A 24801-nucleotide genomic window follows, 5' to 3' on the forward strand; every position below is an offset into this window, starting at 1 on the left:
GTGTTTTGGAGATCATTTCTTCTTCTTCTTCTTCTTCATCTGACTTTTAATGGCGGTTGACAAACAACTTTTTAGTGTGCATTACCGCCACCTTCTGAACTGGAGAAAAATAAATAAATACCTCAAATAACTAAATAAAACTATATTAATAATAATACATTATTATGCCCATCATACACACTTTTAATAATAACTAAACTCTATATCCTTCTAATAAGCCCATTTTTTTTCTCCAAAAAACGAAATATTGCTCTATACCTACATGCCCTGAATCCAGTTGTAATATTTCCTTCTTTTCAAATAATTATTTTTTCTCTACTTAGCCTGTCTTTCAGAATCATCCTTTCCTGCTTGTACCTGGGACAATTAATAATGACATGTTCTATTGACTCTATACTTTTACACTGCTCACACAACCCAGTTTCATGTTTCCCTATTATTTTAAGCGTACTATTTAATCCAGTATGCCCAAATCTCATTCTCAAAATAATGTCCTCTTCTTTTTTATTTCTTTTATTTTCTCTCATTCCTCCTACCTTCTTCTGGATACTGTAGAACATTCTTGCTTTTGTTTCCATATTCCACTTCTTTTTCATTTCTGCTTTGATTATGCTTTTAACTTCCGCCTTACTATAATTCACTGCCATATTTACCTCTGTTGTTTTTTATGTTGCACTTTTTGCATATTTGTCGAGATGGTCCTCACTGCAGAACACGAAATCCAGGGGGAGGAGTTGGATCCAGATCCAACTCCTCCCACCTTACATATACCTAAACCTACCCATCTCCACCCCCTGATCCCTAAACCCACCCCTAAACCTACCAATCTCCACCCCTTAGATCTGGATCCAACTCCGCCCCCTGGATCTCGTATACTGCAGTGAGGTGCTACTGTATTTGTCTGCCAATTAATTTCCAACTCCTCCTATATGGGCTGGAGTCCAGATACATTTCACTATTACTCCTACTTTATTGAATCTGTAAAAAGTTTGGGCTTTTTCCAACATAATGTCCTGTCTTGCTTCTGACTGCATATTTTTGAAACTGGTTATCAACTGGCTACTTGAATCTGACCCTATTAACACTTTACTTGGCTTATTATTTTCTACCCACTCAAGGGCTAAAAGAATGGCCAACATTTCTGTATCCTGAATCCTGTCTATACTTCTCTATTTTTTCCACTCTAAAAGATGCGTATCTACTCCCCTAATAGCCAAGGTGGGACACTGGATAATGGCACAGTGGGGCTTAACATTATATCCCTATCTCATTGACTGCATCTCCTAATACAGATACTATGGCCTGGTTTCACAGACAGGATTTAGATTAAACCAGGATTAGGCCTTTAGTACAATTAAGTAGCTTTTATAAACGTGTCTTAGCAAAATAAGCATTACTGGGGCCTGTTTCAGAAAGGAGGTTAAGTGAAAACTCTGAGTATGTTAACCCTGAAATGAGGGAAACTCTGAGTTTTCTGTTTCAGAATGGGAGGTATGTTAAACCTGAGAAAGCAGAGTAAGTCAAGCCTGTTTCAGAAAGAGAGGTAACTTATACTCAGAGTCAGTTACCATGGTAACTTACTCTGTGAACCTAACCTGGTCGGGAGCAGGTTTTCTTCGGTAAACCCAGAGTTTCTATCGGTCTCCTCCCCTTTTTTTAAAGGGGAAGCGGTGTTTAAACACCTCATTCATTCTTTCAGTACATTTTTATTAATAAAATTAATCTTTTATTAATAAATAAAATATTGCTATTTTTACTGCAGTTTTTTTCAAAAAAAAAATTTATAAGATGAAGTCTATATAACTCCTTAACTGGCAACTGAAAACACAGTAGTAGATTAGAGTTACATAATGTAGTTCTAAACAAATTCTACAGAATTAAACTGTGGCATTACTGGAAATCACTGAACTGTGTTGATCTGTGCAACAGAAGTTGATGGACCGTCCTCCAGCTGTTCTTCCACACTCTGGAGGCGGAGGGAGAGATAAGAATACCCGTTTATACTTAGATTTAAACTTAGATTATCCACATAAAAATTTGAAAAAATCTGAATGTGTAGATTGTTTGATGTGTAGACACATAATATTAACTGTAGGCCTCTCTGTGGCAGCAGAAACTATTTATCCCCATCGTCCTGTGAAGATGAGCATTTGGTCAAGTGCACTTTATAACACTATTTGTCATAATTTCTGGTACTTACAACTGCCGGGGGTTCTGTTGGGACAGGAGGCTCCAAAAGACAGATATTACCATCAGAATCTGTTGGGACCAACAAAAAACCCAACCTCAAAGTAAAATAAATGGAAATATCAAAAATAGCCTATCTAAAAAATAACACATATGTAAACCTCTTACATCTTATGAGGCCCTTGGATCTTTGGGAGTGACTGGCTCTGAAGTCCGTCCAGGAATTCCCTCAGCCAAAAATGCTGCTGCACTGCTAGCCACTGGATGCTATTTAGTTATTTAATATGTCAAATGTTTGTAAAGTCAGGTAGCCTTCACCCATGATATGCTCAAGCCTTACCTGATTGAATTATGTTTTTATATTTAATTTTCAGCTGCTGCCATGTTCTTTTAATGCCTGCAGGATTGCTCCACATGAAAATTAAAATTAGGTTGAATAACATAGGCCTACTGTTCTTCCAGTTTCACCTCTGATATTATAACAGTTGGGCAAGTTACTCTAAAATAGTTATTAATGTTATTTTCAACAATGTAATTAGATTAGTGTAATAATTACTATCTTTAGAAAGTATTGGTCTACTTATTACTAATTACTAAATCCCATATCAACCTCAACCACTTGAACAATACAAGGAGAGACAAGAAACTGCACTTTTAATGCTTTCAAATAAACAATATACAATTGCATGAACTATTCTTGAATTGACCAAAGTGTGTAGAGGGAGAAGGTTACATAAAAAATATACCTTTTAAAAATGTATGTTAAATCCACTATTGTTTTATACGGAATTGTTCTATAGTCTATGCAGTAGCCTATTTAATGTAATTACATCAGATTTTATTTTAAATTACAGAAGAATTAAGAGTTATCCCTTTAATTAAATCACAATATTTAGAATACTTGGTAATTAATTACACCCAACACTGTATAACAGTAATTCCTCTTTTTGTTTGGCGCTGTTGCCATGGTGACTCATAATATCTGTGCTCCATTGATAATGGCTTTTTATAGTTGTGGTGCACGCGCTTAACTCAGAGTCAGTTAACTCAGAGTTGATTGAACTAACTCATTTCAGCTGTTCTGTAACCGAAAACTCAGAGTTTCCCATCTCAGGGTAAGTCAACTCAGAGTTCAAGTTTTAACTCAGAGTTGGTTAAACCCATAGACTGTAAAAAAATATGGACGTAGTGTCCGTGACGTCACCCGTAGGTTTCTGAAGAGCATTTTTGAAGCCTAAAGTGGGCGGAGCCGGCCGTCGCCATCTTGGCCTTGCGTCACTCCCGGATAACAGAAAATAGGCAAACAGGCGGGGCGTGAGTGGAGCTGAGGAGCCTGGCTATCTGAAATCACCTAGCTCGATGTGATCGAGTTAGCTGATGATGTAAAGCCAATTAAACGTTCCTATTTTTGCCCTTCGAAATATTATAATAGTTAAAAGACATGGCTACAAGTGAGACTGTGTATTACTTCGAGAGTGTTTGTGTGTGACAGTGATTTATGTGCATACATGTCCGTCACTCTTTCATGGTCCGTCAGCGCGGCATTGCTCAAGTTCGTAGAGTGCTTATTCAGTCCATTTTAAATTCGGATTTTGGCCGTCTCTCAAAGGGGTAAACCATAGATATATCGCCTTTGAAGTGCAAGTAAATGCGCTAGAAAATCCGCGCTCATTCATGTGCATTTATTGCATGGACGGAGAAAGCGCCGACGCCTGCATGATTTCATCTGACGGTAACTTACATAAGCATATTATTATCCATCTGTTCCGTGAGAGCAGAACGAACGAGTATTTATTGACGTTTTAAATTTGAAAACCCCAAAAAGCAACGAAATTGTCAAACATCCATTAGTGCAGGTTCACGGAGGAAAACAACTGAAATACAGCGCTGGTTGTTCTCTCGAACGATAACGACGGAATCCAAAGACGTGGGCTTTGTACCCAAGTATTAAATTGTATGAAATAATCCCGAAAAAAAGCACAAACACTGCAGAGATGGCAAGTTCAGCAGCAACATTTGCTGAGGTGAAGTGACGGCTAGTAACAGCAGACAAACGGCTAGCACTGACAGCGGCAATCCATCTGTCACTCAAGTGGCCACTGGCCACACCCTTAAATTTAAATATTAATCAACTAAACGGACGAGTTATAAAATAATTCACCCCCCTCACAGTTGTTATGAAGGGCAAAATTAGCTGTATAGACCAAAGCCACATAGAGATCCAGGCTGTAAACATATTTTTTTCTGCTGTAAAGTTGGTAATTTTAACATGAGGGAGATACAGATTTGACTCACTTCTGCAGCCAGGCCAAGCGGCCAGTCAATGAATTGCAGTTTAACTCACTTCCGTGTTGGTTTCAAGAGAGAGACGGGGAGGTTGCCGCTTGGTTAAACCTCCTTATTGAAACAGGCCCCTGGTGTGCATCTTGAGACAAAACAATGGCACTTGGACATGGACTCAAAGGACTTAATTTAAGATGTGCTTTCAGTTAAAACAGCCACTTTAGTCTGAGACTATCTTAAGCCTGGTCTGTGAAACTGGCCATAGACTTTCTTTATTAATTTGAGCTTTTCTAATTTCACTCTCTAAACATATAGACCTGGGTCTATTGTCCTTCGTTCCTTTCTAAATCCACTCTGGTAATCCTTTAATAGTTCTTTTGTCTCTAAATAATACTTTAATCTTTCATTTATTCCATAATTTTACCTTACCTGGTTCACATATGGGGACAATAATTGATTCTTTCCACTGTTTTGGCAAACACACCACTTCCCATACCTTATTATATAAATGTGATAATATTTCTTTACTCCTATCATTTAAATTCTTTATCATACAATAACTTATTTGATCATTCCCTGATTTTCTTATAACATTATCAAATTCTCCTATTATAAACATCATATTTATAGCACTTTCACTGTCCCTATCATCCTATTTTGCTTCTACATGTTCTCTTACTGTTTTCTCCCTCTGTATCTCTTCCTCGTTACTCAAATTACCATTACTATGTATTTTAACAAAGTCCTTGCCAACAACTCTGCTTTACCTTTGCTTTCTATTACTACTTTTTCTCCATCTTTCATTATAGGATAACCATACTTTTTTTTTATTTCCTGACATTCTCTTAATCATACCTCATACTCGATCTAACGATGTACTTCTTCCTAAAGATTCACAATACTTCCTCCAAAAATTATTTTTAACTCTCTGTATTGTTTTCCTTACAGCCTGCTTTCTTTTATATTCAATTAAATTCTGAGAGTTATGTGTTTTTTTTTTTCAAGACTTTAAATGCCTTATTTCTATCTTTAATTACCTTTGTGCATTCTTGCGTCCACCAAGGAACTATTTTCTTTCTATTTCTACCACCTCTTTTTGGTATCAACTCTTTTGCTGCTCCTAGAATAATACTACTTATTTCTGCATTGACATCTTCAATTCCCTGATTAATACTAACCTCCTTTAATTTTCCTTCAGTTAATATTCTATACTTGTTCCAATCTGCTTCCTCAATCTGTAATCTCTCAGTGAACAAGATCCTAGAAATACACGCATAAAAGCAAAATGTTGTTTACAATATAAAAAATATAGTGTCAAAAACCAGACATGTCAGTTTCTCCAATGTATTTAATGGGAATTAAATCAAGAAAGGATAAAATTACGCTTTCAAAAAAGATGCAGAATAGTTTGTTCAATGGTTTCACTCTTATGAATTGATTTGAGCTGGTGATTTTCTATTTTAGCTCATCTCATTGAAGAGTCCATGAGTACCATATGGGATGTCCACTGGAACTTCTGCTCGTCCAAGCTCTGTGAAGGTCTTGGCATCAAGGACAAGGAGGAAACTGCTCTTTTCCTAAAGAGAGTTACATGACAATATCACATGTGTCGCAACTGAATTCTTTGATTGAATTTTGACCAAATTATGTATCTTATGTATGACTAAAATTTGTATAAATCTGTTGGCGTACACACTCTAAGATCAAATATGTCCATACGCACGTTTTATACATGAGACCCCAGAGTATTTGTCAAAAGGAAACTAAATACTAAATTCTTAATATTAATATGTCTCAAGAGGAAGCCAATGGAGCTAGACAACAAGGGTATGATGACACCATGAAACTCACCTCTCTTGGTGTAATGACCACAGACATGACCACTCCATCGTCCTCATCCTTAGCATCAGGTGCTGGAACAAACACTGGTTCTGATGGGAACAAACCAACATGGCGCCACACCTACATACAACAAAACAGATCAAACATTATATTCCCAATTGAAGTGAACAGTCATAAATCTCAAATAAAATTATTTTCATTTAAGATGGTACCTTTAGCTTCTTTCCTTCTAGATCCATCTTAAGCAAAGAGTCACCAAACAGGTGTCCAAAGCCACAGGCGTAGAAATAGCGATAAGGACGAGCATTGTAGTAAGTGTAGTTTATCTGTGGAAACTCAAGACCACCGTACTGCAACAGGTCATCATTGTGGAGATCTTCATGGGTGAGGAACACCTATTATAATAAATAACAAAGATAAATGACTTTTATTGATATCTATTCATATTATTTTTCCAGTCCCCCCTCTCTCCACAACTTGTTCACTTACCCCAGTTTTAGTCTTCACAGCAGAGGCAGTGGTGTACGGCAAATTGATGAGGTTGTGGTCATTGGGCTCCTCTTCCATAACGTCCAGAGGCAGTACATATCGGCGTGGTAAGTTTGTACACAATGAATTGAAGAACTGGAAAAGCCAATAGACACGTTGCATTAAAGTTACTTTTTATGAAGCTGAAAAAGAGTTCAATATTGTCGATGTTTGACATGTATTGGATTGTAAAGGTATTACCTTGTCAAGTTCTTCCCCGGATGCCTGACGAAGGTTCTCCATCGTGAAGTCAGCGATCACACTGCCATCATCTCCACAACACATGTCCATAATCAAATATCCATTATCCTCATATGCATTAATCTGGTGCAGGGTGAACATGGCACTGCTGTAGTATTTTGTCTTGATGAGCTGCAGGGATGAAAACAGAGGTGAAGCGGCAGAAATACACAGTGCCCACAATTAGATGTCAGTATGATGTTGTTATAGACTCTGCCTTGCCTGGCCAGTGCGTCTGTCTGCCACATGGAAGATGGTGTCTAGATCCGGGTTCCAGGACATGATTTTACTAAAGCTCTTTCCAACAACTCTGTACAGCATGAATTTCAGCAGGTCTAGCTGGATCGGCTGCTCAATGAAGACTATGTAATTCTCCGACATGACTGCAAACAGTAATGCAAATTAAAAGAACAAACATAGAAAACAGAAAAAAAAATCATTATTTTTCATCTGCTTGTTGGTGGATAATATAATATACTGGACAATCTCCAGGAACAAAGGTGTGGCCCATATTTCCAACCCTATGTAAATAGATGCAAAATAATTATAATAATATTACAGATGGATGAAGAAGCAGAAATGCAGATCAGATGATCTAAAAATGCAAATATGGCAGGCAAATTTACCAAAACTGTGGTAGTATGATGGTTTTCTGGGGTTAGACGCAGGAATAGAGCAAAGAATCTCAGCATCTGACAGATCAGCAATATCGTTCGTTCCTTCACCTGGTGGTACTCGGAGGATATGGTAGAAGAAGCCTTTGAGAAAAAAAAATAGAAGGTTAAGTGCCTTTTTTGTTGTTAAAATATTATTTTAATATATATTTGTTGTTATAAAATAATTTTATATATATATATATATAATATATATATATATATATATTGGCCCATGTGTTTTATTATGGTAAAGAGTATACATATTTGGTGTGCTGTCCAAGGGGAGGGCCTAGAGCTCGGATTTTGGCCCGAACCCAGAGTACTCCCCTATCCCTGGTTGGAATAGACAACAGTTATGAGTGAGGAGTTGGGATTGGTGGAGGGATGCTGGAAAACTGACGGGAGACGTTAGAGTTTAATTGTGTTTTAAAAAGCAAAAATGAGAGCCATCTCACCTTTACTGCCATATGAGTTTCCCAAGTTGTAAGTCACTCCTTCACTGTCATAATGTGGATGAGCTGTTGCTGCATTAATTGCAATATATTTTGACCAATCCACCTTTCAAAACCAAAATCACATAGAGATAACTGTTCATTTTAGGAAAACACTGTCCATGTTATCTCATTTAATTTCTGTATCTGTGAAACATTGTCATATATACCTTCTCTTTGGTTTCCAGGCTCACAGGGTCGATTCTACGCATGAAGTTGGTCTCTGTGCTTACGTAAAAATCTCCTTTGTATTTAACAAAGCTCACTCCTGCATTATCAGTCGCCTCTGTAAATCAAACACAACTGATGATTAGAATGGGTTCAGATGAAGGTTTTGTAGTAATTGCATTACATTTGTCAAGTACTGTACATTTGATCTAATCTTTATAGATAGGCCTGATTAGCTAGAGTGTTCTGTCTGAATTTCTGATCAGGTACGCATGCCACTTTCACCTCCAACTGATGCTTACTTGGAATCTGAAAACGTGAAAAGAACCGAGCGAAGAAGTTCTTGCATGGGTCAGGTGTTGCCAGGGTGCCAAATTCAGACACCACAATTCGGTTGTTCTCTGCGTTCTGTACGTAAGAGTCACTGCGCAAAAAACGGCTGCTGTAGGTCACCTGACCATCTTTAATGTGGAAACGATGCATCAAGGCCATGCCGTCAAACCAGTGGGTGAATCTAAGGAGGAAGAGATGAAGCCAAATAAGCAAAGAAAACAACCAGATAAAAAAATAAATTGATCTTGCTCTGATTATAGCAATATTTTGCCCTCTTACTTGCTTTCACCAAACTCAAATTTGCCAGGTCCATTCCTAAGGAAGCTGCCAGTGACCCAGGAGGGAATTTGACCCTTAATAACTGTACTGATGGGGTCTGGGGTCTCCTCTACAGAGCTCACAAGAGGACCAATGAACTCCAGACCACTGGCAGATGGCCGTTTTTTGTTAGCTGAGAAGAAATCACACCATAACAAATCATGAGAGCTGTGACACAGACAATGTGGTGGATGATTAGACTTTACAGAGTTCTGGAGGACATCCGAGCTAATAAAGAACAATTGTATCTTAATCATAAACAGAATGAAATGCATTAATATAGAGAACGTAAAGAAATAAAGTGTTACAAAACTCAAATTGCTTTTGATTATCTCTTCTGTGTGTGTTGCCTTAAATATTCCCTAGCCTTGACCCACCAACCACAATGATATACCTAATTTACTGTAGACCATCACTAGCTTTCTAAGTACAGGATTTCATAGATTTGAAGGAATAGTTCAGTTTTAGAGCCCTGTCTAAAAAAAAAAAGAAAAAAAAGAGAGTCTTCAATGAATACTGGTTTGCCACAATAAAATAATTAATGCACCAGTTTCTTTTCAGGAACAATAAAAGCCTTAGCTAGCTTAGCCTATAGGCAATAGACATAACTGATTGTTGATTTTCATTTATCTCTAACCATAGATCAGACAACAGAACAGATGGTGTAAACTATCAGCTCAAATTTGCTTATCTATGTTAGTGTCATTTCTAACAACAAAAGTTATGGCTTGACAAAATACAATGCACATCCATGTTAAATAAAGGCCTGAAAGATGATGATTACATAACACACTGAGATGAGACTATAGTAGTAGAGTATAGAAAGGCTTACCTGGCACTTTATATACTGGATCCTGTGCAGGCTTAGACATGACTTTGGCTGTTTCTTGTTCTTCATAACATGAAACGCTAAACTGAAGAGTTCGAACAAACACTGAGATTCTGACAATAAAAGACTGTCCCATAATCACATGACAGGGAGGGATGGGCTAAATCTAAAGCGAACTGGACCTTGAACAGAGCCAAAGCAACAGAGTGTGCTGCTGTTCAGTTGACACATAACTCTCGGTTTCACAGGCGAGGCTTAAGCCAAGTGCCAGACTAAAATGCATGTATGAGCTGTTTTAACTGAAAGCAACTCGCACTGACATATATTTAGTCAGTGCCATCCATTGTTTTGTCTCAAGATTTTTTCTTTCTAAGAACGTACATGGTTGCACGAACTGTTGCACGTACATGGTTATTTTGAAAAACTGAGACATTTCCCTTCGTTTGTGCCCTTCGTTTACACGCAAACGGAGAATTCGCGTCTGAAACCGATTCAAACCAGAGTGGAGATTTTGGAAAACTTCGTTTGCACGTGCGAGTTTTAGGGAGCCGACGTCACAGTATTAGACTATTTTCGGGATTCTGATTGGCTAACGTGAGCTTGAGCTTCTCGTTACACTGCTCTTGACTGCATATACGGGTTTGTGTAAACTAACACTTTTCTGAAAACTGACAGGGGGGTATTCCAGAAAGCAGGTTATGTGACATACCAGGGTAAGTTAGTGGATAACCTCAACTTTCGGTTCCAAAAACGGAGGTAACTTTCTGGGTATGTATGTAACCATAGGAACTTACTCTCTGAAGATAACCTGCTCGGTACAAGCCTCATTATACTTCTGCGTCGGACCTACGCCGGAGCCTATACGCCGTAGGCAACGTGTTGGTTTTAATTTATACTTCTGTGTCGTTGTCCGCGTTGACGCGCACCTAGGGAGCGTGTGAAACCCCGAGGGAGGGGTTCTGGCAGACCAATCACAGCGCTTGTGTCCGCGTAGAATTGACGCGTTGTTACATTTTTGGAGAGGTGCACGTCAGGGTACGCCGTAGGGTACGCGCGCTACACACAGCCTACGACGTAGCTACGGCGGCAGTTCGACGCAGAAGCATAAAAGGCACATTTATAAAAGCTGGGGGCTGTTTACACGACAGTTTTCAACTAAAAACGTTAAAAAAGGGCCGTTCGTTTAGGCCTACACAACAGCGTTTTGGGTGGCTGACAACGCAAACTTTTGAGAACGGGATTCAAAGTGCACGTTTTTGAAAATGGTCTTCGTGTAGACAACAATAAAAACGGGAATCTGTGAAAAATATGACGTCATGCACATGCCTATTACATGTTCAATCTATATAGTGTCTGGCTGTTTATACCTATCAAATAAGTTGGGGCTTGCAGTCTCCTAAAAGGTAATTGAAGTTCACGCAATCCCACTAATTTGATCCAGCTTCTGACTAAAATATTTTGGTTGGAAAATTAGGCTATGCAATATTTTATAACACCGGAAATATATTCTAAGTATAACCATTTATCTTTGGAAAGTTGGTTAAGTTGCGGTGAACTTATAGCTCATTACACTCAGGCTATATTATACTTGTAAAATAATAATGCTATTTTTTTTGGACAGACGTAGGCTAATTCAGGGAAGAAATTTTAAAGAAACCAAATATAATAAAGATAAATATAGTTTTGGGTATAGCAGGACCTATGCTACTTATAAAGATGAGTTATACTTATTTAGAATACTGAGAATTACAGCTTTTAAAGCAATAACAAAATTTTGGAGAAAGCAAGAATCCCAGTTAAATGATTGGTTAGATTTAACCCTAGTTTCTAAAGGACACTATGGAGAGGATAACATGAAATTAAGAGCAAATTGCAAAATAATAAATTTTGAAAATATATAGGCACCTCTAAAATCCAAGAATATTCTATAAAATAAAAAAATACATTTTACATGAATTACCTTCTTTATATAACCCTCCTTCGCTTTGAATTTACTTATTTATTATTTTATTTGTTTACTTGCTTTATTATTATTTGATGTTTAAATATTACTTTAATTACTTATTAGGAATTATGTCATTATAAGAGTTTGATATAAATATGTGAATGTTTAATTTTGTATTAATATTTATTAATATATAGGCCTATGTATATATAGGCCCTATATATATATATATCTTTTTTTTATATATATGTTAAAGTGTCTAACTACTTATTGGTTATTGTTCTAATTGTTTTTTTTTATGTGTTGGTGGTGGGTATTATTACAAAAGGAAACAAAATAAAGGAAAAGAAAGTAGAAGGAAAAATAAGGAATAATTATTGGGGAAAAATATTGTCTTCAAAGGAAATGTCCATTTGTATAATTGCGTTAAATGTGTTTGAATTGGAAGACATAATAAACTATATTAATATATATACGGTATATACATTTATTTATTTATTTCAATATAGGCTAATATACTGTAGGCCAGTTACTAAATTCAGATTCATCTTACCAGTTAGAGATTTAGTCTGTGCTTTTGTTATTATTTATTTTCATTTTTAATTGTGCGATTTTTCTGCTTTAAAAAGCTTCTTTTTTTTTAGATTGTAATGTTCTAATGTTCTTCTAATAACCATAAAATATATCTAAATAAATTTTGGGCACAAAACATTCAGCCAGTAAGAAAAGAAAACCTGTAGGATATATATTAAGTTAAAGGCAGGGTAGGTAGGATTTTTCAAAAAAAAAAAAACATTCCAAATTTGTTTAAACTGTCTTTATATACCAATACATAATTAAAATGTAAGTACTCTGAAAAAGAGAATATAAAAATCGAGTGACTGTAGACCTTTTAATCTGCAATAAACACAGCTCATTATTTCCATTCACTCCCACCCCCTCCCTTCTGAGCTCCTTCCAAAGCCACGCCCCCAAAACACATGAACGCGCGACGCCAAACGCTCACGGCGCTGATCCACTTGTCCGACACGACTGTCGCGTGGTGTCGCGACGCCTCCCCACATTGGTACGTTGATGGGGGTTTACCGCTATGGGCGTGGTTTTGACCCAGCGGGAAATGTAGCGTATCAGAACAGAGGATCTGCGAGAGACTTCCCTCCGTCTCCATATGCTCTACTTCTATTGGATAGACGCGTCGCGTCTGACGGAATTCATTTGCATAAAGATGGGCATCGGCCAGCTTTTTGACGCGCAGCATTTTTTCAAATGAAGCGCCGCCTTCCCGGAATGCTTTGCGGGCGCGACAAAGTCGCTTGACGTCACCCATAGGAATATAGTGGAGCGCGGCGCGACAGAAGTGTCGCACGGACAAGTGGATCAGCGCCGTCAGGCTCAGCTGGAAGACGCATAATTACCTGAGACGAGTGGAGAGGAAGGAGCGCAGTACATACAGTGACATCATGTCAGAATCACATAATAAAATACCTAACTTTATCACTATGAATATAAACAAATAAGATTTCTTTTAGTAGCCTACTCACTATCAAGCAAGCATATCGATACTGGTAAAGTTTGATTCGGTAACGAGCTATATTTATAGGTAACGAGCTATATTTATAAGGCAAAACTAAAAACAGGTTGCATTGATACACGTTTTTCCATTACCATCAGTTACACTGTGATGAAGGTGAATTTCGTGTAAGATTCATAACATATACGGTGTTTTGCATGTAAGAGTTTCCATGATGAAAACATTGTTGACTCTAATGAAGACTATAACGTACACTCCGAGTCCGGAGACAAGTAGGCCTACCGCATCGTCGGTTCGAGGACAGGTCCGGGGTTGAGGGCGAAGCAGAGGAGGTCGTTCAAGAGTGCGGGCAGGGTCCGAGGAAGTAGTTTTTGCCTTGTTTGCCTTCGCTGACTGCATATGCAGGTGCTTTGAGCTGAATATTTCCGGGAACGGTGACATGTGATGAGTGCACGCAGTGGGGCGCGGGCACGAGACATGAAGGCATCTGATTGGTTCTTTACACTCGGACCGAGTGGCAGTGATTGGTCAGAGTTTTTACTGTCCTGCAGCTGCTACAGAGGTCTGATTGTTTTCATTCCTTTTTCTGAACACATAATGTATTGACTACTCTCTCAGGATGGAAGGACCATTTCACCCAGTATAAAAAAAAGTGTTTCTGAACAGGATTACCTACCCTAGCTTTAACATCCTTATTTGCATATTTGCGGTGTCAGTGTCACTGATTGGACAAACGCATTTTGCCGTCTAACTATGTTGTCCAAAGCATTGGTGTGGAAACAGGAAACAAAGCATAGGAGGCACGCTGTTAATTGTCGGTTGCACATCTAGTCGTAAGATTCTAACACTGCATCGTTTCACACTGTATAAGTTTGGCAATACAGGGTTAACACCGTAAAAGCAGTCATAACCCCCCGGGTTGCAGTCATAACCCCACTACTAAGGGGCTGTTTACACCATACCATTTTCAACTAAAAACTTTGAATGGCCACTCATTTACACGACAACGCTGTTTTAGGGTCCTGAAAACGCAAACTTTTGAAAACGATACCATTCTCGCCTCAGTGTAAATTCCAAAAAAACGCGAATCTGTGAAAACAGTGATGGCATGTGAATGCGTATTATGTGTTTAGTCTATGCATGCATGCTTGAATGTTTATGTGCGCAGCCTTTCTTTTCAAAGTTATATCGACCAACTACTTGCCTGGCATGCATAATACAGCATTTCTAGTTGTTTTGCGGATCCGTATGAACGGGGGTTGTTTTTTGATAACGTTGTCATCTGCACAAAAAACAACCTTCTCCGTTTTTAATACATCATTGTCATGTAAACGCACCCTAAACCACAATTGTGGAACGTTCCTTTACAGGCGGTGATTAGAACGACGATAACCCGGGGTTAAGGGTAGTGTGAAAAACCTTTTAAATTTGTTTCTTTTTTAATCCTAAAGTACAAGCCATACATGACCATCCTGCTGCAACTGCTTTGTCTCTGGGCAACATAAACTCAGTGTTTGTATGTGTATTATATTCAGGTGTCACATTAAATGTTCAGCTGAAATCAGATATATTTGTGTAACTGCATTTAAGATCTACATCTTAACGCAAAACAAACTTGATTGCAATGGTAATGTGTTTAGAGAAAATGCTTTGCTTAAATGTGTTTTTTACATAAAAATGTTCAATGGGAAGACATGCTCATTTTGATTCATTAGAGAGTTGTCATAAAACACAAGCTGGGGCCTAAATGTGTTTTATATGATGACTTTCAGTCTGACAACCATCTTACTTTTATGTCATACAAAGTACATAAATACACAGCATATAAATTCTGAGGAGTGCTCAGTGCGTTCAAAGGTGCGATATCCTTTTGCTGAATTTTCGGACCCCAAAAAACTAAAAGAATGCAGACACGTGTCAATCCTGCTGCTAACCTTGTTTCCCTGAAAACTTACCATCTGCTGTGCCGAACACATTCAAACTAAAGTATTTTCGGCAGTCGTGGAATGCACATCCCTTAGCTGTACATGCAGAAGCATGGGAAGCTATTCCAGGTGTGTCGGAATGGGTGCTGAGCACAGTAAAACAGGGCTATTCGCTGCAGTTCGCTCACCGTCCCCCGCGCTTTCGAGCACGGACCGAGACGAGAGTGAAAATGGTAGTAGCACCTACTTTGCGCAGAAATAGCGAAACTGCTGTGCAAAGGGGCCATAGAACAGGTACCTCCTTCTCTGAGCGAGTCAGGCTTTTACAGCCGTTACTTCCTCGTGCCCAAGAAGGACGGAGCTCTAAGACCTATCTTAGATCAAGAGATATTTGAACAAAGCTCTCATGAGAAGACTGTTCAAAATGCTCACAACCAGACAGATACTCACGCAAATTCGCCCGAGGGACTGGTTTATTTCTCTCGATCTGAAAGACATGTACTTTCAGATTCAGATAATACCCCGTCACAGGCCATTCTTGAGATTCGCCTTCGACGGTCAGGTATATCAATACACTGTCCTTCCGTTCGGCCTGTACATTCACGAAGTGCATGGATGCGGCTCTCACGCCCCTGAGAAATCGGGGTATGCGGATTCTGAACTATCTGGACGATTGGCTGATTCTGGCACAGTCAGAGATAGAACTTATATCTCACAGAACAGTGCTTCTCAGCCATCTGGAAAGCCTGGGTCTTACGGTCAACTGGACCAAGAGCTCATTACTGCCCAGTCAGTCAGTCTCTTTTCTGGGAATAGAGCTGGACTCTGTGGCTATGACGGCCCGCTTGTCGACATAGCGCCCTCGCCGTGTTCGACACCTCGCCGCGTCTTTCCAGAAAGGCAGCATCGCTCCTCTGAAAACGTTTCAGAGAATGCTGGGCTGTATGGCGTCAGCCTCAGCAGTGCTTCAGCTGGGCTTACTATGTATGCGCCCGCTGCAACGCTGGCTGAACACTCGAGTGCCTCACCGAGCCTGGGCTTCCGGCGGCATGCGAATCAGAGTGACTCAGAGCTGTGTTTCAGCCCTGGAGCCCTGGTTAGCGGCCGACTGGTACCAGCGATGGGAGCTGTCTCGTACCGAAAGGTTATCTCGACGGACGCCTCCAACTTAGGTTGGTTCGCTCTTTTCGAGGGCAGACCAGTCTTTGGCCTGTGGTCAGGCCGGAAGAAACGCCTTCATATAAACTGTCTGGAGATGATAGCGGTCGAGAACGCGTTGAAGCGCTTCCTCCCACACATACGGGGCCACCACGTTCTAGTCTGTACGGACAACATGTCTGTGGTGTCCTACGTGAACCGCCAGGGCGGTGTCAGATCCAGGAATCTCGGTGATCTAACAGAACGCCTCCTCGTTTGGGCTCAGCACTCGCTACGCTTGCTGAGAGCCGCACATGTGCCGAGCCACCTGAACGACGGCCCAGACAGACTGTCCAGGGACAACGTTCCCCCGGGAGAATGGACCCTGCATCCTCAGACAGTCCAGTTACTGTGGAGCCTTTTCGGCAAAGCGGAAGTCGACTTTTTCGCATCGAAAGACAATGCTCATTGCCCAAGGTTCTTTTCAAAGAACGAGGACGCGCTGGCCCAAACCTGGCCCAGCCTCCCACTGTATGCTTTCCCTCCGATCTTGCTGTTACCACAGGTAATCAAGAGAATCAGGGAAGCGTGCCACTCGGTGCTCCTCATAGCCCCGCGATGGGAGAACCAAACCTGGTTCCCAGAGCTGATGCGGCTGTCACACGTGGCCCCATGGCCGATTCCGGTGAGGAGAGATCTTCTCTCTCAAGCTGGCGGTTCAATTTGGCATCCCCATCCAGAGCGCTGGTCTCTGCATGCATGGATAATCAACGGATACCCGTTGCCTTGCCAGAAGGGGTTGTGAACACGATCACGCAGTCCAGAGCTCCTTCTACGAGAAGGCTATATGCGTCTAAATGGTCTGTGTTCTCCTCATGGTGCGCCGACAAAAATCTAGACCCACGAACTTGTGGGGTCTCGTGGGTGCTTTGCTTCCTTCAAGAGCTGTTGGACGAGGGCAGGTCGTGCCCAGATAATTTTTTGGCTTCATATCTCGAGAAAAGATTACTTTACCCGTAGTGTAAGCAACTTATGCAATACTTGTTCCCTCTTCTAGAGAGAACCGAGGTTACATTAGGTAACCGAGTATGTTCATTTTAATTAATGCAAAGTGTATAACTTTAATTTGTAACTGAATACCACTTCTTTTAGGTTTTTAATCATTTTAAAACACATTTACACCTTCACTTTTTTAATGGTCCTGATGCATGAATTAATTGTATAATATAGCAAATATAGCGTGTCAACTTTTTCCAAGTATTTAATGTCAGATACAAATACACAGAATACACGTAATAAACAAATAATAAAAAAGATTCATTTGATACAGAAATTACATGGCTGATTCATTATACAGTTCTTGCAGGTCTCAAAAATTTCAGAATAGTTTGTCGAATGGTTCCACTCTTATGAGTTGACTGAAGTTGTCGATTTTCTATTTTAGCTCATCTCATTAAAGAGTCCATGAGTGCCATATGGGATGTCCACTGGAACTTCTGCTCGTCCAAGCTCTGTGAAGGTCTTGGCATCAAGGACAAGGAGGAAACTGCTCTTTTCCTAAAGAGAGTTACATAACATTATCAGGCCTGTCATAACTGAAATCTTATAGTGAACTCTGACATGTAAAGAAGTCAAATAAATATTATTATTTATATTATTTGTGACCCTGGAGCACAAAACCAGTCACATGGGTACATTTTTTGAAATTGAGATTTATACATCATCTGAAACCTGAATAAATAAGCTTTCCATTGATATATGGTTTGTTAGGATATGACAATATTTGGCAGAGATACAACTATTGAAAATCTGGAATCTGAGGGCGCAAAAAAATCGAAACACTGAGAAAATCTCCTTTAAAGTTGCCCATTTATGTTCACGACTGTGCTGCATTCACTCACAAAAATAAATGTTTTATATATTTACGGTTGGAAATAAAAAATATATCTTCATGGAACATGATCTTTACCTAATATCCTAATGATTTTTGGCATAAAAGAAAAATCGATAATTTTGACCCATGCAATGTATTGTCGGCTATTGCCACAAATATACCCATGCAACTTGTGACTGGTTTTGTGATCCAGGGTCACATTTGACTTATGTATGACTAAAATAATACTAAATACTAATACTAAAATATAGCTGCCAGCAGCCATCACGGGGCCAAGCCCTTCCAATGGCTCAATGAGCTTAAAATACTTTGGTTTTTAAAGTTACTTTTAAAGTTTTGAAATGTCCTATAGTTTTCATGAAGGGGGAAGTAGAAATACAAAACCCTTTCAGTTTTTTTGAAAGTCAGGAAGGTTATTACTGGTACCATCCTAAGATGTTGATATCTGTAAATTCTTAAAAAATATATGTTTTGTCAGAACATTGGTAAAATGGTTCATGTAAAAATAGTTTAAACAAACTTTTGTTTGGAAATTCTGTAGTTAAGCATAATGTATCAGAGAGATGTCAGACTATTATTTGTTATTTTTAAATGACAGAAAACAACATCTTCATTAGAGAGCCAAACAAATTCTTGAATGTACTTGGCAAATAATAAAAATTCAGACATTTCAACTGGCAACTGGTTAGCATGATAGACAGTTAGCATGCTAAGGCTAAGCTAACAAACATAAGATAACAAACACAGGCGCAGTCAACTTTGGAGAGATATTTCTCAGGAATGGTAGTGAATATCAAAAATCCATTCAGTCATTTCTGTGTGGTTCGGTCAAAGATCATCTGGTCAGATTTTGGACAAAATTGGAGAAGCGAAATTGTTTATTTAAATTATATATATTTTTTTCATGTATTTCAACATGGCGGACAGTCACATTTATGAAAAATGACAAACGACATATCATCAGAATCGGCATAAGCCAGGAAACGAAACGACACAGAGAAAACAATATTTGGACAATGTTTTCAAAAGTTATAAGTGTTTTTAAAAAAATCCTTATATCTCTGGAATACTAGGTGGCACTGTGTTCAATCTTCCCAGGTACCTTCAGGACATGCTGTTGATGATCCCTACCTAATTTTGTGCCTATATGTCAAATCGTTAAAAATATATAGCAATTTATGACAAAATTTAAAATGGCGGACCGATGGGTTGTCCGATCTTAACACAATTGGTATGCACGGATTCAGCATGATACAAGGAATCCATAGACATCACGATTTTCTGACAAACTGTTCAAAAGTAAAAATAGCTGTTTTTCATATCTCATCACCTGTAGGTGGTGCTGTTCCCACTTTGATCGATTGATCAAAGTTTGGCCAACATACAGCCTCTGAACCAATTTTTGGTCGATGACGAATATATATATATTTTTTTGTCATATTTGTGCAGCTAGGTCCAAAGATCATCTGTAGCGAAAAAACGGAATATGTATTTTTCAAAACTGCCACTACTGTAATGGGTAGAGTCTTAAAGGTATAGCGGAGGATTTTCCCGAATTTTAGAAAAGAACCGCCCTCTCCACTTTTTGAAAAAATGCACATGCGCAACACTCTACCTGCTCCCGAGAGGGAACGCCTATTAAACGTGTGCACGAGAGAGCATGCACGAGCCTAGTTCTCCTCGTACACGCTCTGTTTACAAGTTGCTGTCGGCATGGCTCATACAAGCCTACTTTCCTTTACCTGTCGAGTAGAAACTTCGCGACTGAGGCATCAGTGGGAAGCCCAACCTGTGCTTTTAGCGCACGCCAGCGTGTGAAATATTCTCCCAAAAACACTCTAACTCAAAAACATTCATGCAAGACAAAATGCCAAATGCCCTTCCGTGTTTTATTTACTTATTATACTGATCGATTGAGTGAGGACTCAAGACATGATCTGCAATGGAGAAGTAGCTTGTTGCATTTGTGTAATAAATACTATGTGAACACATTGGAATTATCAAAAATGAACACACAAGGATTTAGAACATTTCAGCGTGATACCTTTTACCATTTGGTCATAATTACTTCAGACAAATTGAGATGTTTACCATGTCTGCGCGGTGCGTGACTTGTGCCAGGGCTAGCATCGCTAATCATAGCTTACATTAACTTTTACTAGAAGTGATTTTAAATGGATTTCTCCAAATAGCATGCCAAACTTTACCTGTCGAGTAGAAACTTCGCGACTGAGGCATCAGTGGGAAGCCCAACCTGTGCTTTTAGCGGACGCCAGCGTGTGAAATATTCTCCCAAAAACACTCTGGTCTTGTTTCTTTCTTCAGAGGCCTTTCTCTTCTTGTCATACAATTCGTAGACACTTTTTCTCTTGCGACCCTCAGACATTTTGAAAAAACCCGGTGAGAACGGGCGAGCTTCAATGAATGGCTGAAACCGTAGCTCACCACACATATACACCTGAAAGTGCGCATGCGCAGAAAGCGAAAACTACCTAGGGACGAGCACGTACGACGGCCTTACGTAAACATATCACCAGAATGATTGACAACTAGGAGGACCAATAGTCTTGATGATCCACCCGGAAAAAGAAAATCCTCCGCAATACCTTTAATGTAAGATGTTTAGCGTAATCAGCACGATGAAAGGAATCAGGCGTACTAAGTTTCATTTTTCTAGATCAAAAGATTCACAAGTTATAACTGTTTCAAATGTGTATTTTTGGCGCTATAGAGTTAGTCCTAGATACCCCAAAGTTGGTCAGATTTCTATTCATTACCATCACTACAAGTGTGCCAATTTTCATCTTTTCCTACTTAAGGTTCATAGGGCGGCCATAGACTCCCATTCGGGAGGAATAATAATAAAGAAAATCAACAATTCCAATAGTGCCTACAGTCCCTTTGGGGCTTGGCCCCTAATAAGTCTTAATATTAATATGTCACAAGAGGAAGCCAATGGAGCTAGACAACAAGGGTATGATAACACCATGAAACTCACCTCTCTTGGTGTAATGACCACAGACATGACCACTCCATCGTCCTCATCCTTAGCATCAGGTGCTGGAACAAACACTGGTTCTGATGGGAACAAACCAACATGGCGCCACACCTACATACAACAAAACAGATCAAACATTATATTCCCAATTGAAGTGAACAGTCATAAATCTCAAATAAAAGTATTTTCATTTAAGATGGTACCTTTAGCTTCTTTCCTTCTAGATCCATCTTAAGCAAAGAGTCACCAAACAGGTGTCCAAAGCCACAGGCGTAGAAATAGCGATAAGGACGAGCATTGTAGTAAGTGTAGTTTATCTGTGGAAACTCAAGACCACCGTACTGCAACAGGTCATCATTGTAGAGATCTTCATGGGTGAGAAACACCTATTATAACCAAAGAGAAATGACTTTTATTGATATCTATTAATATTTTTTTCCAGTCCCCCCTCTCTCCACATCTTGTTCACTTACCCCAGTTTTAGTCTTCACAGCAGAGGCAGTGGTGTACGGCAAATTGATGAGGTTGTGGTCATTGGGCTCCTCTTCCATAACGTCCAGAGGCAGTACATATCGGCGTGGTAAGATTGTACACAATGAATTGAAGAACTGGAAAAGCCAATAGATACACGTTGCATTAAAGTTACTTTTTGATGAAACTGAAAGAGAGGTCAACATTATTGCAATTTGTCATGCACTGGATTGTGAAGGTATTACCTTGTCAAGTTCTTCTCCGGATGCCTGACGAAGGTTCTCCATCGTGTAGTCACCAATCACATTGCCATCATCTCCACAACACATGTCCATAATCAAATATCCATTATCCTCATATGCATTAATCTGGTGCAGGGTGAACATGGCACTGCTGTAGTATTTTGTCTTGATGAGCTGCAGGGATGAAAACAGAGGTGAAGCGGCAGAAATACACAGTGCCCACAATTAGATGTCAGTATGATGTTGTTATAGACTCTGCCTTGCCTGGCCAGTGCGTCTGTCTGCCACATGGAAGATGGTGTCTAGATCCGGGTTCCAGGACATGACTTTATTAATGCTCTTTCCAGCAATTTTAAGCAGGTCTAGTTGGATCGCCTGCTCAATGAAGACTACGTAATTCTCAGACAAGACTGCAAACAGTTGGGTAAAAATTTTTAACAAACAAACTGCAAACAAATAATAATAATACCATCTGTTTGTTGCAGGAGATTATAATATACTTGACAATCTCCATGAACAAACGTGTGGCCCACTTTTCCAACCCTATGTTAATAGATGCACAATTATTCTCATAAGATTATATATGGATAAATAAGCAGAAAGGCAGACTAGATGAACTAAAAAAAATTACCAAAACTGTGGTAGTATGATGGTTTTCTGGGGTTAGAAGCAGGAATAGAGCAAAGAATCTCAGCATCAGACAGATCAGCAATATCGTTCGTTCCTTCCCCTGGTGGTACTCGGAGGATATGGTAGAAGAAGCCTTTGAGAAAAAAAAATAGAAGGTGAAGTGCCTTTTTTGTTGTTAAAATATTTTCTTATATCCCAGAATAATAAAGAAAAATATATAAGCCATTTCTATGTTGATTTCCTTAAAAGTGTGGCTTTGAGGTGCTGTCAAAACATTGGTTCATGTGTTTGGAGAAGGGAATATTTGTTTGGCTATTGGCAGATTGGAAAAGAGATTCAGTTTGAAGCAGTCATTATTTTTGCAATTCTGTTTGGTCTGATTTTTTTTTTTTACAAAAAGGAGCCATTAAGGGTTTATATCTGCATCCCACCTTTTTGATTGCATGAATTTCCCAAGTTGTAAGTCGTTCCTTCACTGTCATAATGTGGATGAGCTGTAGCTGCATTAATTGCAATATATTTCGACCAATCCACCTTTTAAAAAACAAAATCACATACAGATAAGTGGCTATCTCATTTAATTTCTGTATCTGTGAAACATTGTCATATATACCTTCTCTTTGGTTTCCAGGCTCACAGGGTCGATTCTGCGCATGAAGTTGGTCTCTGTGCTTACGTAAAAATCTCTGTTGTACTTAACAAAGCTCACTATTGCATTATCAGTCGCCTCTGTTAATCAAACACAACTGATGATTAGAATGGGTTCAGATGAAGGTTTTGTAGTAATTGCATTACATTTGTCAAGTACTGTACATTTGATCTAATCTTTATAGATAGGCCTGATTAGCTAGAGTGTTCTGTCTGAATTTCTGATCAGGTACGCATGCCACTTTCACCTCCAACTGATGCTTACTTGGAATCTGAAAACGTGAAAAGAACCGAGCGAAGAAGTTCTTGCATGGGTCAGGTGTTGCCAGGGTGCCAAATTCAGTCACCACAATTCGGTTGTTCTCTGCGTTCTGTACGTAAGAGTCACTGCGCAAAAAACGGCTGCTGTAGGTCACCTGACCATCTTTAATGTGGAAACGATGCATCAAGGCCATGCCGTCAAACCAGTGGGTGAATCTAAGGAGGAAGAGATGAAGCCAAATAAGCAAAGAAAACAACCAGATAAAAAAATAAATTGATCTTGCTCTGATTATAGCAATATTTTGCCCTCTTACTTGCTTTCACCAAACTCAAATTTGCCAGGTCCATTCCTAAGGAAGCTGCCAGTGACCCAGGAGGGAATCTGACCCTTAATAACTGTACTGATGGGGTCTGGGGTCTCCTCTACAGAGCTCACAAGAGGACCAATGAACTCCAGACCACTGGCAGATGGCCGTTTTTTGTTAGCTGAGAAGAAATCACACCATAACAAATCATGAGAGCTGTGACACAGACAATGTGGTGGATGATTAGACTTTACAGAGTTCTGGAGGACATCAGAGCTAGTAAAGAACAATTGTATCTTACTTTAATCATAAACGTATAGTGAATGTAAAAAAATAAAGTGTTGCAAAACTCAAGTTGCTTTTGATTATCTCTTCTGTGTGTGTTTTTAAAAATATTCCCTAGCCTTGACCCACCAACCATGATGATATACCTCATTTACTGTAGAACATTACTTTCAAAGTACAGGATTTCATAGATTTGAAGGAATAGTTCAGTTTTAGAGCCCTGTCTTTAAAAAAAAAGGTCTTGTTGAATGAATGCTGGTTTGGCACATTCTATTTATGCAACAGTCCCTTTTGACTAAATGGCAATAGTAACAAGAAGAGAATTAGCTAGCTTAGCCTATGGACAATGCACATTTGAAAAAAAAAAAAAAAAAAAAAATATCGCTTAAAACCGATCATACAACAGTTGGTGTTGTCTAAGGTACCAGTTTAAATTTGCTTATCTTAGAATTATTTCTAACAACAAAAGTTATGGCTTGACAAAATACAATGCGCATTCATGTGGCAAAACATTAAAGAAAGGCCTGAGAGATAATGATTAGACACTGAGATGAGACTATAGTAGTAGAGCATAGAAAGGCTTACCTGGCACTTTATACACTGGATCCTGTGCAGGCTTAGACATGACTTTGGTTGTTAAGATTCTTGATCTTA

General features: G+C 39.2%; 2 protein-coding genes across 2 annotated transcripts; both read right to left on the reverse strand.

The window, feature by feature from the left end:
- Positions 1-5803: 5803 nt before the first annotated feature.
- bco2l (beta-carotene 15, 15-dioxygenase 2, like) lies at positions 5804-10101 on the reverse strand. Its single transcript, XM_084412995.1, has 12 exons — positions 9879-10101; positions 9008-9179; positions 8698-8909; positions 8398-8513; positions 8192-8294; positions 7707-7838; positions 7303-7463; positions 7042-7212; positions 6802-6936; positions 6525-6707; positions 6322-6432; positions 5804-6047 (listed from the first exon to the last, which is right to left on the reverse strand). The coding sequence occupies exons 1-12, from the start codon at positions 10009-10011 to the stop codon at positions 5931-5933; spliced, it is 1746 nt and encodes a 581-aa protein (XP_084269121.1). The 5' UTR covers positions 10012-10101; the 3' UTR covers positions 5804-5930.
- Positions 10102-17853: 7752 nt separating this feature from the next.
- On the reverse strand, positions 17854-24779 carry LOC311293036 (carotenoid-cleaving dioxygenase, mitochondrial-like; the record flags this gene model as incomplete). The annotated part of the gene is made up of 12 exons (XM_084412996.1): positions 24733-24779; positions 23872-24043; positions 23562-23773; positions 23262-23377; positions 23080-23182; positions 22650-22781; positions 22283-22428; positions 22022-22192; positions 21779-21913; positions 21509-21691; positions 21306-21416; positions 17854-17970 (listed from the first exon to the last, which is right to left on the reverse strand). The coding sequence occupies exons 1-12, from the start codon at positions 24770-24772 to the stop codon at positions 17854-17856; spliced, it is 1638 nt and encodes a 545-aa protein (XP_084269122.1). The 5' UTR covers positions 24773-24779.
- Positions 24780-24801: the final 22 nt, after the last annotated feature.

The sequence above is a fragment of the Rutilus rutilus genome (assembly GCF_951802725.1).
Source record: "Rutilus rutilus genome assembly, chromosome: 7".
Lineage (NCBI taxonomy): Eukaryota > Metazoa > Chordata > Actinopteri > Cypriniformes > Leuciscidae > Rutilus > Rutilus rutilus.